Source organism: Marmota marmota, unplaced genomic scaffold, assembly GCF_001458135.2.
Source record: "Marmota marmota marmota unplaced genomic scaffold, marMar, whole genome shotgun sequence".
NCBI lineage: Eukaryota > Metazoa > Chordata > Mammalia > Rodentia > Sciuridae > Marmota > Marmota marmota.
This window is the reverse complement of record NW_026000229.1, coordinates 38,282,809-38,294,835: the sequence shown is the minus strand read 5'-3', so window position 1 is coordinate 38,294,835 and position 12,027 is coordinate 38,282,809. Positions and strand designations below refer to the sequence as shown.

Here is a 12,027-nt window from a genome sequence, read left to right as displayed (position 1 = left end):
AATATGCTTTAAGGATTCTAGCAACTAGTATGTTTATAATATCACTAACACTGGGCATCTAGAGCTATTTGGTTTCTGTGCTTATGTCTTCTATGTAGTATTTTGTGTGTTTGTAAGACCTAAGTTACACTTCTTTCTTTTTTTAAATTTTTTTAGTTGTAGATGAATACAATATCTTTATTTTTATTTATTTATTTTTATGCAGTACTAAGGCTCAAACCCAATGCCTCACATGGGGTAGGCAAGCACCTTCCACTGAGCCACACCCACAACCCCTAAGTTCTACTTCTATGTTTACTGGGTTAATTTTTTTTTTATTGTTTGTGACAAGAAATATTAAAGGCTTCTGCCTTTTAAGAAATACTACTGTTAAATTGTTACACAACTCTGTGGTCATAACAAGGTGTAGGGGGTAAATGACATATTTAGAAATTAAAAAAAAAAAAAACTTTTGAAATGCCCCTACTAAATGCAAGAAGTGTGGTACCTTTTCTTTGACCTGAATTGACCATCAGCTTGTCAGGATGATTCCTGAGCATCATTTACTGCATCCTCTCAGCTGCATGCCTGGGTTTCATTATAGAAATCTGTCATCTCCTGGTTGTTAAACCATGACCCAGCAAAACGTCCCACAGCCACAGAACTGCTGAAGAGTGAGCTGCTTCCCCCACCCCAGATGGAGGAATCTGAGCTGCATGAAGTACTGCATCACACACTGGCCAACGTGGATGGGAAAGCCTACCGCACCATGATGGCCCAGATCTTCTCCCAGCGCATTTCCCCTGCCATCGATTACACCTACGATAGTGACATACTGAAGGTGAGCTAAGCTCCACAGCACAGAGAGTTTAACCTGGTCCACCAAAAGATCAAGTCAGGTTCTTATTTCTTATGGATTCCTCTAATGCCTCCACCATATACTGAGCTCCAAAAAGCCCCAAATTGTACATGCAAAAAGTGTTAATCTGGGCTGGGGATGTGGCTTAAGTGATAGCGTGCTGGCCGGGCACTGGGTTCGATCCTCAGCACCATATACAAATAAAATAAAGATGTTGTGTCCACCGAAAACTAAAAAATAAATATTAAAAAATTTCTCTCTCTCTCTCAAAAAAAAAAAAAAGTGTTAACCTGCATTATTCTGGAAAGAATAGCCACACTGTTAATCACTTACTTTAAGGAATTCTAGGTCCATCCCCTTCTACACCTACCCAGGAGATTAAGGTATTGTTCCCTAGCTCTGCTGCTTATGGCCAAAAACATCAAGCAATCAGATCCAGATTTAAGTAGTAGAGCGGCTCCCAGTGGAGTTACCTATCCCGACACTTGGGAGGTTTTCTGTCAACACAGATGCCCAAGGCTCCCCAGCATCTCTAGCTTCTATTTCCAGGTATGAGGCTCTTTAAGAGTCTCTTTAAGGATCTGGGTACAGTGGTGCAGGAGGATTGCTTGAATGCATAGCCGACCTGGGCAACATAGCAAGATCCCATCTTTAAACAAGAAAGAAGGGGTGGGGAAAAGGGAAAGAAAGAAAGGAAAAAGAATCTTCTTTAAGGGACTAGGAGCATATGTAGCTCAGTGATAGAATGTGTGTTTGATATATGCTAGGCCCTAGGTCAATCCCTAGTGAAAAAAAAAGTTTTTTCTTCTTTTTTAAAGCTGCCAAGGTGACTTCTGAAGTGTAACTGAGTTGCTTGTTTGAGGAATCTTTAACATTTTTTTCTTTAAAATGTCTGAAGTGAAATAAGCCAATTCCAAAAAACCAAAGGCCAAATCTTTTCTCTGATACACAGATGGTAACACACAATAAGGCGCACAGGGTGGAGGTGGGGGGCGGGTTGGAGTTCATTGGGTTAGACAAAGGGGAGGGAGGTGAATAAGAATAGGAAAGGCAGAATGAATCAGATATAACTTTCCTATGTTCATATATGAATACAGGATTGGTGTAATTCACATCATGTTCAATCACAAGAATGAGATCCTAATTAGAATAAATTATACTTCATGTATGTGTAATATGACATATTATGACATATTACTGTCATATATATCTAAAAAGAGCAAATTTTTAAAAATTTTTAAAAAGGAAAAAAAATGCCTGAATCAATATAGCAAAATGTTAAAATCTGATAAAGTCAACTGAGTATATAACAGATATTGGTTATGTTCTGTATGATTAACATGATGCAATTTTAAAAGACCAATAGAGGAAGTACTGGTAAAATTTGTGGACGATCAACATAGATTTTAAGAAGCAGTTTTTTCTGGTTGGCAATATTAGAAACTTATTTGCAGGGCTATTGATGACTTTTTTATTTGTGTCTTTTTGCTTATCTGTTGTTTCTCTTTTTTTTTTTTTTTTTTTGTACCAGGAATTAAACCCAGAGGCATATCCCCAGCCCTTTTTTTTTGAGACAGGGTTTCTAGGGGATATCTTTAATTAGGCTTTGATGATGACATTTTAATTCGTCTCATTTTAGGGCAACTTCTCAATCCGTACAGCCAAGATACAACAACATGTGTGTGAAACCATCATCCGCATCTTTAAAAGGCATGGTATGACCTATTTTAAAATATCATATTTTTCCATAAGACTTTGTCATTAATAATAAGTGCTATCTGAGGGTTTTGGTACAACCATATATTAAAATTCAATTATAAGCAATTGACATCATTAAATTTAGGCTTATTTTTATAACTTGCCTTGCTGAAGAGAAACTAATTTGAATATTGTAAACTTGCTATTAAAATACAGTTGGCTTGTAGAGTCAGAACTATGACAGAATTAACAAATTTAGCCCTAGATGAGCTCTCCACCTGTAAAATTTAGAGAACTGAAGAAAAGCTGAGTTCAATGGTCCCAGTAGCAAGTTACTTAGCTATCAGATTTTTGTTTTAAGTTGCCTCCTAGGGAGAATAAGAACCTAATAATTAGTGATTTTTTTCTAATTTGGTTAGGAGCTGTCCAGTTGTGTACCCCACTACTGCTTCCCCGAAATAAACAAATATATGAGCACAATGAAGCAGCTGTGTTCATGGACCACAGTGGGATGCTGGTGATGCTTCCTTTCGACCTGCGGGTAAGGCTCAGAATGCTCTGCTGACAATCTGGGTGCTGTGTCTGCTTACAGGAATGGCTTATCTGTTCATTGTTAATTACCAGATATTTTCCCCCCAGAATTATATTACAAATGTCACTTTAAGGAAGTATATTCTTACAGGCGTTTTCAGGGTTAAGAGCATTACTGAAGTTTAGTAAATGTTTGACCCTGAATGCCATCCACCTTGCTAAGACCTCAGGTGTTTATGGCTCTAGGAACCAGAACCCTGCATTGCCACATGTGCACTTCAGTGTTGAGCTCTGCTGAGCAACCACAGCAGGTTAGCCTGGTCAACTCAGACAAATAAACACAGGATATTTTCTACTTTCTTTCTAATTCTTTAGTAAAATTCTAACATGTTAACATTCCAAATCAATTACATTCTTGTAGCAAGTGTTGCTGCTAGTTGGGTGCACTGATTTTTGCCATGCTTGTTTATTCTGACCCCCAGGACTCCCTAAGTAGCAGTTTTACCAATCATTCACTTACATAGTGCTAGCTGCTGTCAAGCCCGTCTGTGTGTATGATAGTACCCGAACAGATCAGAGGAAAACATGAATGCATATGACAGGCAAGGGTTTAAGCCCTAATTTAAACAAGGCACTTATAAATAGAGACGTGAATGGTGGAGTGGGTGCTTAGCATGAGTGAGTCCCTAGGCAAGCATTCTGCCACTGAGCTATATCCTCAGCCTATCCTTCCATGTTCTTAGCTTCTATTTTCCTTTTCTACACTTATACTTAGATACACATAGGTTTGGGGTTTTTTAATGTTGTTTTCTGTATAGCAAAATGGAATATTCAAATTCTATTGAAACTTACATTTCTTTTAATCTAATTTAGATTCCTATAGATCAAATAGAGATACAAATGTATCTCAATATCTATATTATATCAAATATAAATGCAAATGTATCACATTTTCATCTTATATACATATATATACTTGATCTATATAAAATATAAATCTAAACTTTCTTTTTAATAGCTCCTTAATATTCTGTAATATTGATAGCAAATCATTCAGCTATTTTACTGTTGATGAACATGCAGACAGGTTTCAGTTTTGAGCCACCACAATAATATGGCAATGAACATCCTTTTAACATTCATACACTAATATGTTTTTATTTTTTTAATAAATTCTTCAAAGTGGGATTGCTAGTTCAAGTATAATATATGCATAATATTGTTGAAAATTTTATTGTAAAGTTTCAGGTTACATTTCTGAAGCTTTAGCAACTAGCACTCTTCATCAGCTGTGTGTGAAAGTGCCTATTTTCCTATACCATGGTCATATATGGATGATATTAATTTAAACATCTTTTGCCAGTCTGATGAGTGAAGTTGAGATAGCTTCTCATTTCTAGTGAGACTGAACATCTTTTTTGAAGTTTATTAGCCTTGTGAATTTTTCTGAGAACTACCTGATTATATCCTGTGTGTGCGTATGTGTGTAAGGAAAGTAGTTGGGGATTGTTTTGGGGTAGAGACAAATCACATAACTGATATTTGGGCCCTGTTAAAGGAAGAGTAGAAGTACAGTTACATAGTTATACTTAAAACCGGCTTCTTATTCTCTAAGTACTGATATTTAAGTGAGATTTTTAAGCATATGCTCCTTGCAAGTTGATATTCAACTACAAAAAATAGAAAGTGATTGCTTTTGATGGGTATGGTGGTGCATACCTATAATCCCAGCAACTTGGGAGGCTTAGGCAGAAGGATCACAAGTTCAAGGCCAGCCTCAGGAGCTTAGCAAGATCATGTCTCAAAATAAAAAATAACAAGGGCCAGAGATGTAATTCAGGTAGAGAGCCCCTGGTTTCAATCCCCAGTACTGGGTGGGGGAAAGTTATTATCTTTTGAGAATGATTTCCTAACTATTGATAATGTGTTAGAATTCTTGGGGCAATCAGACAGTGGTTTTGTAATTTTGTGGGTGGTTATTAAGAATATCTTGGACTGGGGATGTAGCTCAGTGTATATCACTTGCCTGGCATGTGCAAGGACCTTGGTTCAATCCCAGCACTTAAAAAAAAAAAAAAAAATTCCCAAAAAATTGATAGGAAATTCACCATAAGAGATAATACCTATTTTTATTGCATTGTTATGAATGACATTTTTTTAAATTCATAGATAACCAAAAACTTGCACAGATTTTAATTTGGCATAATAAAAATTTGGCAAAGCCAGGTAGGGTGGTGCACCCCTGTAATACCAGCAACTCAGCCGGCTGAGGCAGGAGAATCGAAAGTTTGATGCCAGCCTCAGCAAAGGACTGGGGATGTAGCTCAGTGGTAAAGTGCCCAATTTAAAAAAATAAATGCATGTGTGTGTGTGTGTGTGTGTATGTATGGCAAAATATATTCATCTAAAAGTAAATTTTCCTCAAGTTTAAATAACCTAGGAAATGCCTCAGTGACAGAAATTGGTGTCTAGCAGTGGAGTCTACTGCTGACTGAAGTATTAGGGAACATTTCAGGAGTGTGAGAGGTGCACAAGTCTCACTACCTTCATGTGTCACTTAATGAGGGGGATAAATTTTGAGAAATGAATCATTAGGCGATTTTGTTACTGTGCAAACATCTTAGAGTGTACTTTTTACATAAACTAAGGTGGCTACAACATCCTTTTGTGATAAAATCTTATAGGGCCACTGTTGTTTATACTTTCCATCATTAACCTAAACATCATTGTGTATTGCTTGCCTATAATAAAGCCTCTGAATTGTACACTTTAAAAGGATAAACTCTATGGTATGTGGGTTATATGTCAATAAAGTTGATATTTTTAAAACTGGAAGAATATAATTGTTAGCACATCTTGACATTGACCTTTAAAATCTTGTTTACTTCTCAGGTCCCTTTTGCAAGATATGTGGCAAGAAATAATATATTGAATTTAAAACGGTAAGAAACAATAGAGGCTTTCTTCCATTTGGTAGCTGTGGGAAGGAAACCAGGGAAGAATATTTTATGTTCCATGACTCCTGTACAGTAAAGAATTGTGAGCTGAAAGTATTGAGCTTGTAATAGGGTCAGAAAGCCCAGCCCCAGTGCCCGTTTCTCTCAGGGTACTGGGAGTTCAGCCCCCTCTATAGAAGGAATGTAACATTTAAGTGACCTGACATCTATTCTGTGCCTTCTTCATGTCCCCAGGCAACGTACACAGCTCATTATTTTCACAAATGGTTGCTTGGGGGGGAAAAAAAATCTGGCTATTCTTGATCACAGATGGCCCCTTTTAAAATTTAATTGGAGGGACAAATAGCCAGTGGTCTCTGTGTGAAAACTGCCTACACAGGTAACTGAACAAAAGCTACTTGTAAAAAAGTGGAGTCAACCCAGCAGGAATGCTGAACACTGAGCAGCTCCTGGCACTTAGCATTGAGGACAGGTTCTCTGTATATTCAGATACCACAGGGGTCAAACACCAAGATCTTCATAAATTGGAGCCAGTATTGTTGTCAACGAGGCGCCCTACCTTCCAGCTTCTTTCTTCAAATGAAAGCTCTTCACATGCTTTATTCTAGCTACAAGTGAGCAATTAGAGTCAGTCCTAAGGTGTGGGTGTCTGTGTAGAAAGCAATCACTTAAGGTAAAATTGGTTTTGTGTGTAATTTCATCTCTACTTCAGACATTAAAAAAACACAAAAAAAAAGTAAGCTCCATAGTTTAATATTGCAAAACTGGGAATTAGAACCCAGATCACAAAGCAAGACTATTCTGTCTTTAAGCCCTCTTGATAGATTTTTTTCAAACTTCGTTTCTTTTATCTTTTTCATACATATTTATTTCTAATAAGTAATGACCTTGGAAATCTGGGTTTCTCTTCAGATACTGCATAGAACGTGTATTTAGACCCCGCAAGTTAGATCGATTTCATCCCAAAGAACTTCTAGAATGTGCATTTGACATCGTCACTTCTACTACCAACAGCTCTCTGCCCACTGCTGAAACCATCTATACTATCTACGAGATTATCCAAGAGTTTCCAGCACTTCAGGTTCCTTCCAAATTTTAACATTTTGAGATTGCCCTGCTAGTTTCATTCACTAAGTGTCTACAACAACCACAGACCTGTTTCTCGGTTTCTGCAGGCAATGAATGACATCTTTCCCAAAGTAGCTTCAAAGGTTTGATCATGTTGCTTTTGAGGTTCATCTTGGGCTCTCACTTCCACCATGACAGAAACTGGTTTTATTTAGGAAGACAGTGTTGTTTCTCTGCACATTATTGCAAAATGCAAGAAATCAGAACCCTCAGTGGCTCCTCCTACATCTGCTTGCTTAACTCCCCATGCCTTTTCACCATGTTCACACACTATCTTGTCTTGGGTAAAGCTGCCAGCTCTCCTCTGGCATCCTTCCCCGTCCCCCACACATGCCTTGCATTACTGCCACTACCAGTCACAGGTGTCCCCTTGTCCAAACAGGCTTTTCTTTACCCAGCCATGGTTTGGGCCCTTTTCTCCCTATGAAGCCTGACTGCCACCTTTTCTTAACTTTCATGACTCTTGACATGAGGCATCCACATATTCCCTTGATTTGTGGTGTTTTCTTCAAATGTATTGTGTACTGTTTCAGTGCAGAGCCCATGATTCCACTTTTCCCTATACCTCATTGCCCCAACTCAGCACCCAGCTCAGCATTCTGAACACTCATTAAGTGACTGATGTAGACAAAAGTAACAATAACTATTCCATCAGCCTGTGCTTATAAGTCAGCTACTACTGAACCAGATCTTTCCTTGTTTGAAATTTGTGTGGATTCGGGGCTTTTTAACATGGCTAAAGAACAGCAAGAGTATTATGATGCACGTAGTAAAAGTGTTAAACTTTATCATATTCTTCAACTATAGCAATGTAAAAAGAATGTATGTGAAAGAATAAACTAGAAGGAAAGATGCTGAAATTCAGTACTTCTATGGTTTTAGGGTAATAAATTCACAGTTAAGATTCTAGATTTGGCCATATACCTGTATTCTTGTATAATGAAAAATAATAATAATTTTTCTTTATATCCCAGGAAAGAAATTATAGTATTTACTTGAACCATACAATGTTATTGAAAGCAATACTCTTACACTGTGGGATCCCAGAAGATAAACTCAGTCAAGTCTATGTTATTCTATATGATGCTGTGGTAAGCATGTAATTACTTTGATTTGATGTTGAAAGATAATAATAATAGTCTATGATTATTTTCTTATTATTGCAACCATAAAACTAAATTGTGAGTTTTATCTCCTTTCTTCATTGCTCTAAGATGGAAGAACTGATGGGCTTTAATTATATCAACAATTAGCAAGGATTGGTTGAGGTGTTATTCTATACTAAGCCCTGTACTACTAGTAACTTCCAGGATATTTTATGTGGTGCTGAGGATCGAACCCAGGGCCTCACACATTCCAGGTGAGCACTTTGCTGTTGAGCTACAGCCCCAGCCCAAAGGGTGAAATTTTTAAGAGACTAAAAGTTCTTTAAGCCAGGCATGGTGGCACATGCCTGTAATCTCAGCATCTCAGGAGGCTGAGGCAGGAGGATTATGAGTTCAAGGCCAGCCTCAGCAAGAGACCCTAGCAACTCAATGAGACCCTGTCTCTAAATAAAATACAAAAAAGGGCTGTGGATGTGGCTCAGAGTTTAAGTGTCCCTAGGTTCAATCCCCAGCACCAAAAAAAAAAAAAATGTTCTTCAGTAATTCACTTCATGAGGTAAGAAATCACCAACTAATTGGTTTTGGTACTTGCTTGTAATCATTTTTAAAATAGTTAACCTTTACTGAGCACCTATCTGGGTTCAAATTGTTTTAAGTTCTTTATGTGGATTAACCCACTTCATTTTCATGACAGTACTACTTTATGGAGGCAAGAGAGGGAGTGCTTGTTTGGGAATAAAAGATCTACACCCTTCCCTTTGTTCTTTTAGCCTGCCTATGCTTATCAATTAAGTCATTTATAGATCATATTGATTTGAATTAGGGGCCTAGATATCTGGTAGGGCCTCATTATCTGCTCTTTTCCTGTAGAATGAGGGCTATGGCATCTCTAGTTACTCTTCCTTGATTTAGCCATACCATAGTATTCCTTACTTTATACTATGGATGTGCATGCAGAGCCTGGAAGAAAAATATTTTAAAAAATAAATTAGTGTTATATTCTGATGTTGGGAGGGAGGTGAATGTTTATATTTCCTAATTTCTTTTCATGCTTAGTTTTTTCATAATAAATAAGGGACATCCAGGAGATTCAGTAACTAATAGTAACAATCTATGATTAAAGCAGAATGAATAATAGAAGTCCATAATGGCTTAGTTTTTTATAAACCAAAAGACTTGACTAGTATTTCATTTGTCTGTCTGGTACACATCAAGGGTCCACACTTAACTTTTGGTACTGGGGATTGAACCCAGGGGCCCTTTACCACTGAGCAACATTCCCAACCTTTTTTTTGGAGGTGGGTACAGGTTCTCACTAAGTTATTAAGTTCTCACTAAGATCACTAAGTTACCAAATTGCTGAGGCTGGCCTCAAACTTGAGATCCTCCTGCTCCTGCCTCAGTTTACCAAGTCACTGGGATTATAGGCATGTACCCACCACACAACTCGGCTTTTATTTGTTTCTTAGTGGGTCTGTCTTCTCCTCAAAGTGCTGCAACTGTTTGGCAGTGACAGATACAATATTATGTCAGTTGGACACTGGCAGAAGCCTTGGGGATTGTGCAAAAGGGCTGTAGTTGTTATGGGATGAAGTGCTCAGACCTGAGCTTTTATTAAGGGAACACAGATCAAAATGACTCCCTCCCCACCTAAACAGAAATGCCCTGGTAAAGCCTCTCAAGAGCTGGGTCTCCACCCCATTCTGTAAGTACAACTTTCCTTCTAAAAATAATTTTTAAATAGTGTGGGTTATGTTTTATGAAAAATGGGGGGAAGAGTTCTTTATTCACAGAATTAAATGCATCCTTTACTTTGTCCAAAATGAAGGATATGAGTGTCAGAATTCGCCTGGAAATTCTATCTTGTTCAGTGAGGTGACTCTCATTGTTCTCTTTCTCTTCTGCTTTAGACAGAGAAGCTAACAAGAAGAGAAGTGGAAGCTAAATTTTGTAATCTGTCTTTGTCATCTAATAGCGTAAGTACTTTCTTATGGTGTTATTACAGCTCTCTCTGTAATTTTATGATGCAAGAAAATGTCATCAAATTCTTGTAGCAGTGAGGTAGCTGTACTTCCTGCTGCCTCGAAGACACAGTTTTCCCTTGAGTATTAGGTACCATAGCAACCTCTGGGATTAGAAGAGAGAAACTAACACTGTGATCAAAAATGTCTCTCTACACATCTTTTTGATGTGCTGTAATCATCCTGCTCCTTCTGGATCACTAAATCCTTTCTCTTCACCCCTCACACAGCCTGTGCTTACCAGAGTCTCCTGCTGAGCAAAGGTAGTGCCAGTTGTCCTTTTCTGAAATGGACCATATGGGATCAGAAGGAGGCACAGAGCCCTGCAAATACTGGTGCCCTCCACCCCACCCCAGTCTTCTAACTCCTGAGAGTTGAATTACAGCTTTTGCTTTCAAAATTTCCTACTCCTAAAATCTTATATTCAATTCCATCAGCAATAAGAAAATATTGTGGGGTAAACAGATTGGTCATGTTCTCTCTACAGGCATCAGATTAACCCCAGATCTTTGGCACAGTAAACAAGTGGCTACATGGCAGAAGACAGCAGACTTTTGTACATTTCCTGAATATTTACATAAGAAGAGTTTTAACCTTCCCAGAAGCCTTCTAGCCTCTGAGTTGACACTTGATTACATGATCCTGTGGTTTAATCTGTCACATGTAGGATAGACTAAAATATGATTGTATATACACCCAGCAAAGCCCCGCAGTCTTTTAGATACCTACTGTGTGGTAGACAGAGTGCTGGAGCACAAGAGGAGTAAGTAGAGAGGCCCCTGGCCTCAATACAACTTCTTTTTTTTTTAATATTTATTTTTTAGTTGTACATGGACTCAATAGCTTTATTTTATTTATTTATTTTTATGTGGTGCTAAGGATCGACCCAGGGCCTTGCACATGCTAGGCGAGTGCTGTACTGCTGAGCCACAACCCCAGCCCCTCAATACAACTTCTTAATTCATACTGGCCTCTAAAATGTCACAAAGGGTTGTGTGTAGCATTTATTTGCTCTCAGCTCTTTAAAATGACTTTCACTGGGGACACATGAACCCACTTTCAGGTAGAGAAGGTAAATGAGATGCATAGCACTAGGAGTTCTGAAAACTGAGCTGGCTTAAACATTAAATATTTAATATTAGAAGAGATAAAAGTGATATGCAAATTGACCTAGCAGCTCACTGTTCAGGTATGAAGAACAGTATCTACATGTGCCCTGCACATGTACAAAGCACACTTCTATTTGTAGAAATAGTCCCAGGTATAAATAAATGGTACCAAGAATCTTATCAAGAGACCATCCACTTAACTGATTCCATACACAAAAAGGATCACAAATATCACACACTTGTATATGATAGCTGCATTGATTGCTAAATGTTGGCTTCTTTTCTTTTTGCTAAATCTGTACCCATGATCATTTGATGATACTAAGCATTAGAAGTTGTATATTTAAGTAGTTTTAAAATAGAAAAATGTTATCAATTAAGACATTGGGTACTTAATTTATTTATTTTAAAATGGAACACTGAGGATGTTAGAAAGGGAAGTAAAGCCAGGCATGTTGGCACATGCCTGTAGTTCTAGCGGCTTGGAAGGCTGAGGCAGGAAGATCTTGTACAAGTTCAAAGCCAGCCTCAGCAACTTTAGTGAGGCCCTAAGGAACTTAGCAAGACCCTGTCTCAATTAAAAGGGCCAGGGATGTGACTCAGTGGTTCATGCCCCAATACAAAAAAAAAAAAAAAGAG

At 37.9% G+C, this 12,027-nt stretch overlaps 1 protein-coding gene and 1 long non-coding RNA gene across 8 annotated transcripts in view; one reads left to right on the top strand and one right to left on the bottom strand.

Annotated features, from left to right (window-relative positions):
- The window catches only part of Eif2ak4 (eukaryotic translation initiation factor 2 alpha kinase 4), a 103,930-nt gene that overhangs the window by 69,677 nt on the left and 22,226 nt on the right, over nt 1-12,027 (top strand). For all 7 annotated transcript variants that reach the window (XM_015480841.2, XM_048793304.1, XM_048793303.1 and 4 more), the window contains 7 exons: nt 584-820; nt 2,478-2,553; nt 2,956-3,077; nt 5,960-6,009; nt 6,937-7,105; nt 8,127-8,243; nt 10,169-10,234. In XM_015480841.2, coding sequence (XP_015336327.1) covers nt 584-820; nt 2,478-2,553; nt 2,956-3,077; nt 5,960-6,009; nt 6,937-7,105; nt 8,127-8,243; nt 10,169-10,234 — 837 coding nt within the window. The remainder of the gene's footprint in view (nt 1-583; nt 821-2,477; nt 2,554-2,955; nt 3,078-5,959; nt 6,010-6,936; nt 7,106-8,126; nt 8,244-10,168; nt 10,235-12,027) is intronic.
- LOC125613342 overlaps nt 1-12,027 on the bottom strand; it is a 31,948-nt gene that overhangs the window by 2,721 nt on the left and 17,200 nt on the right. The window lies entirely within an intron of this gene.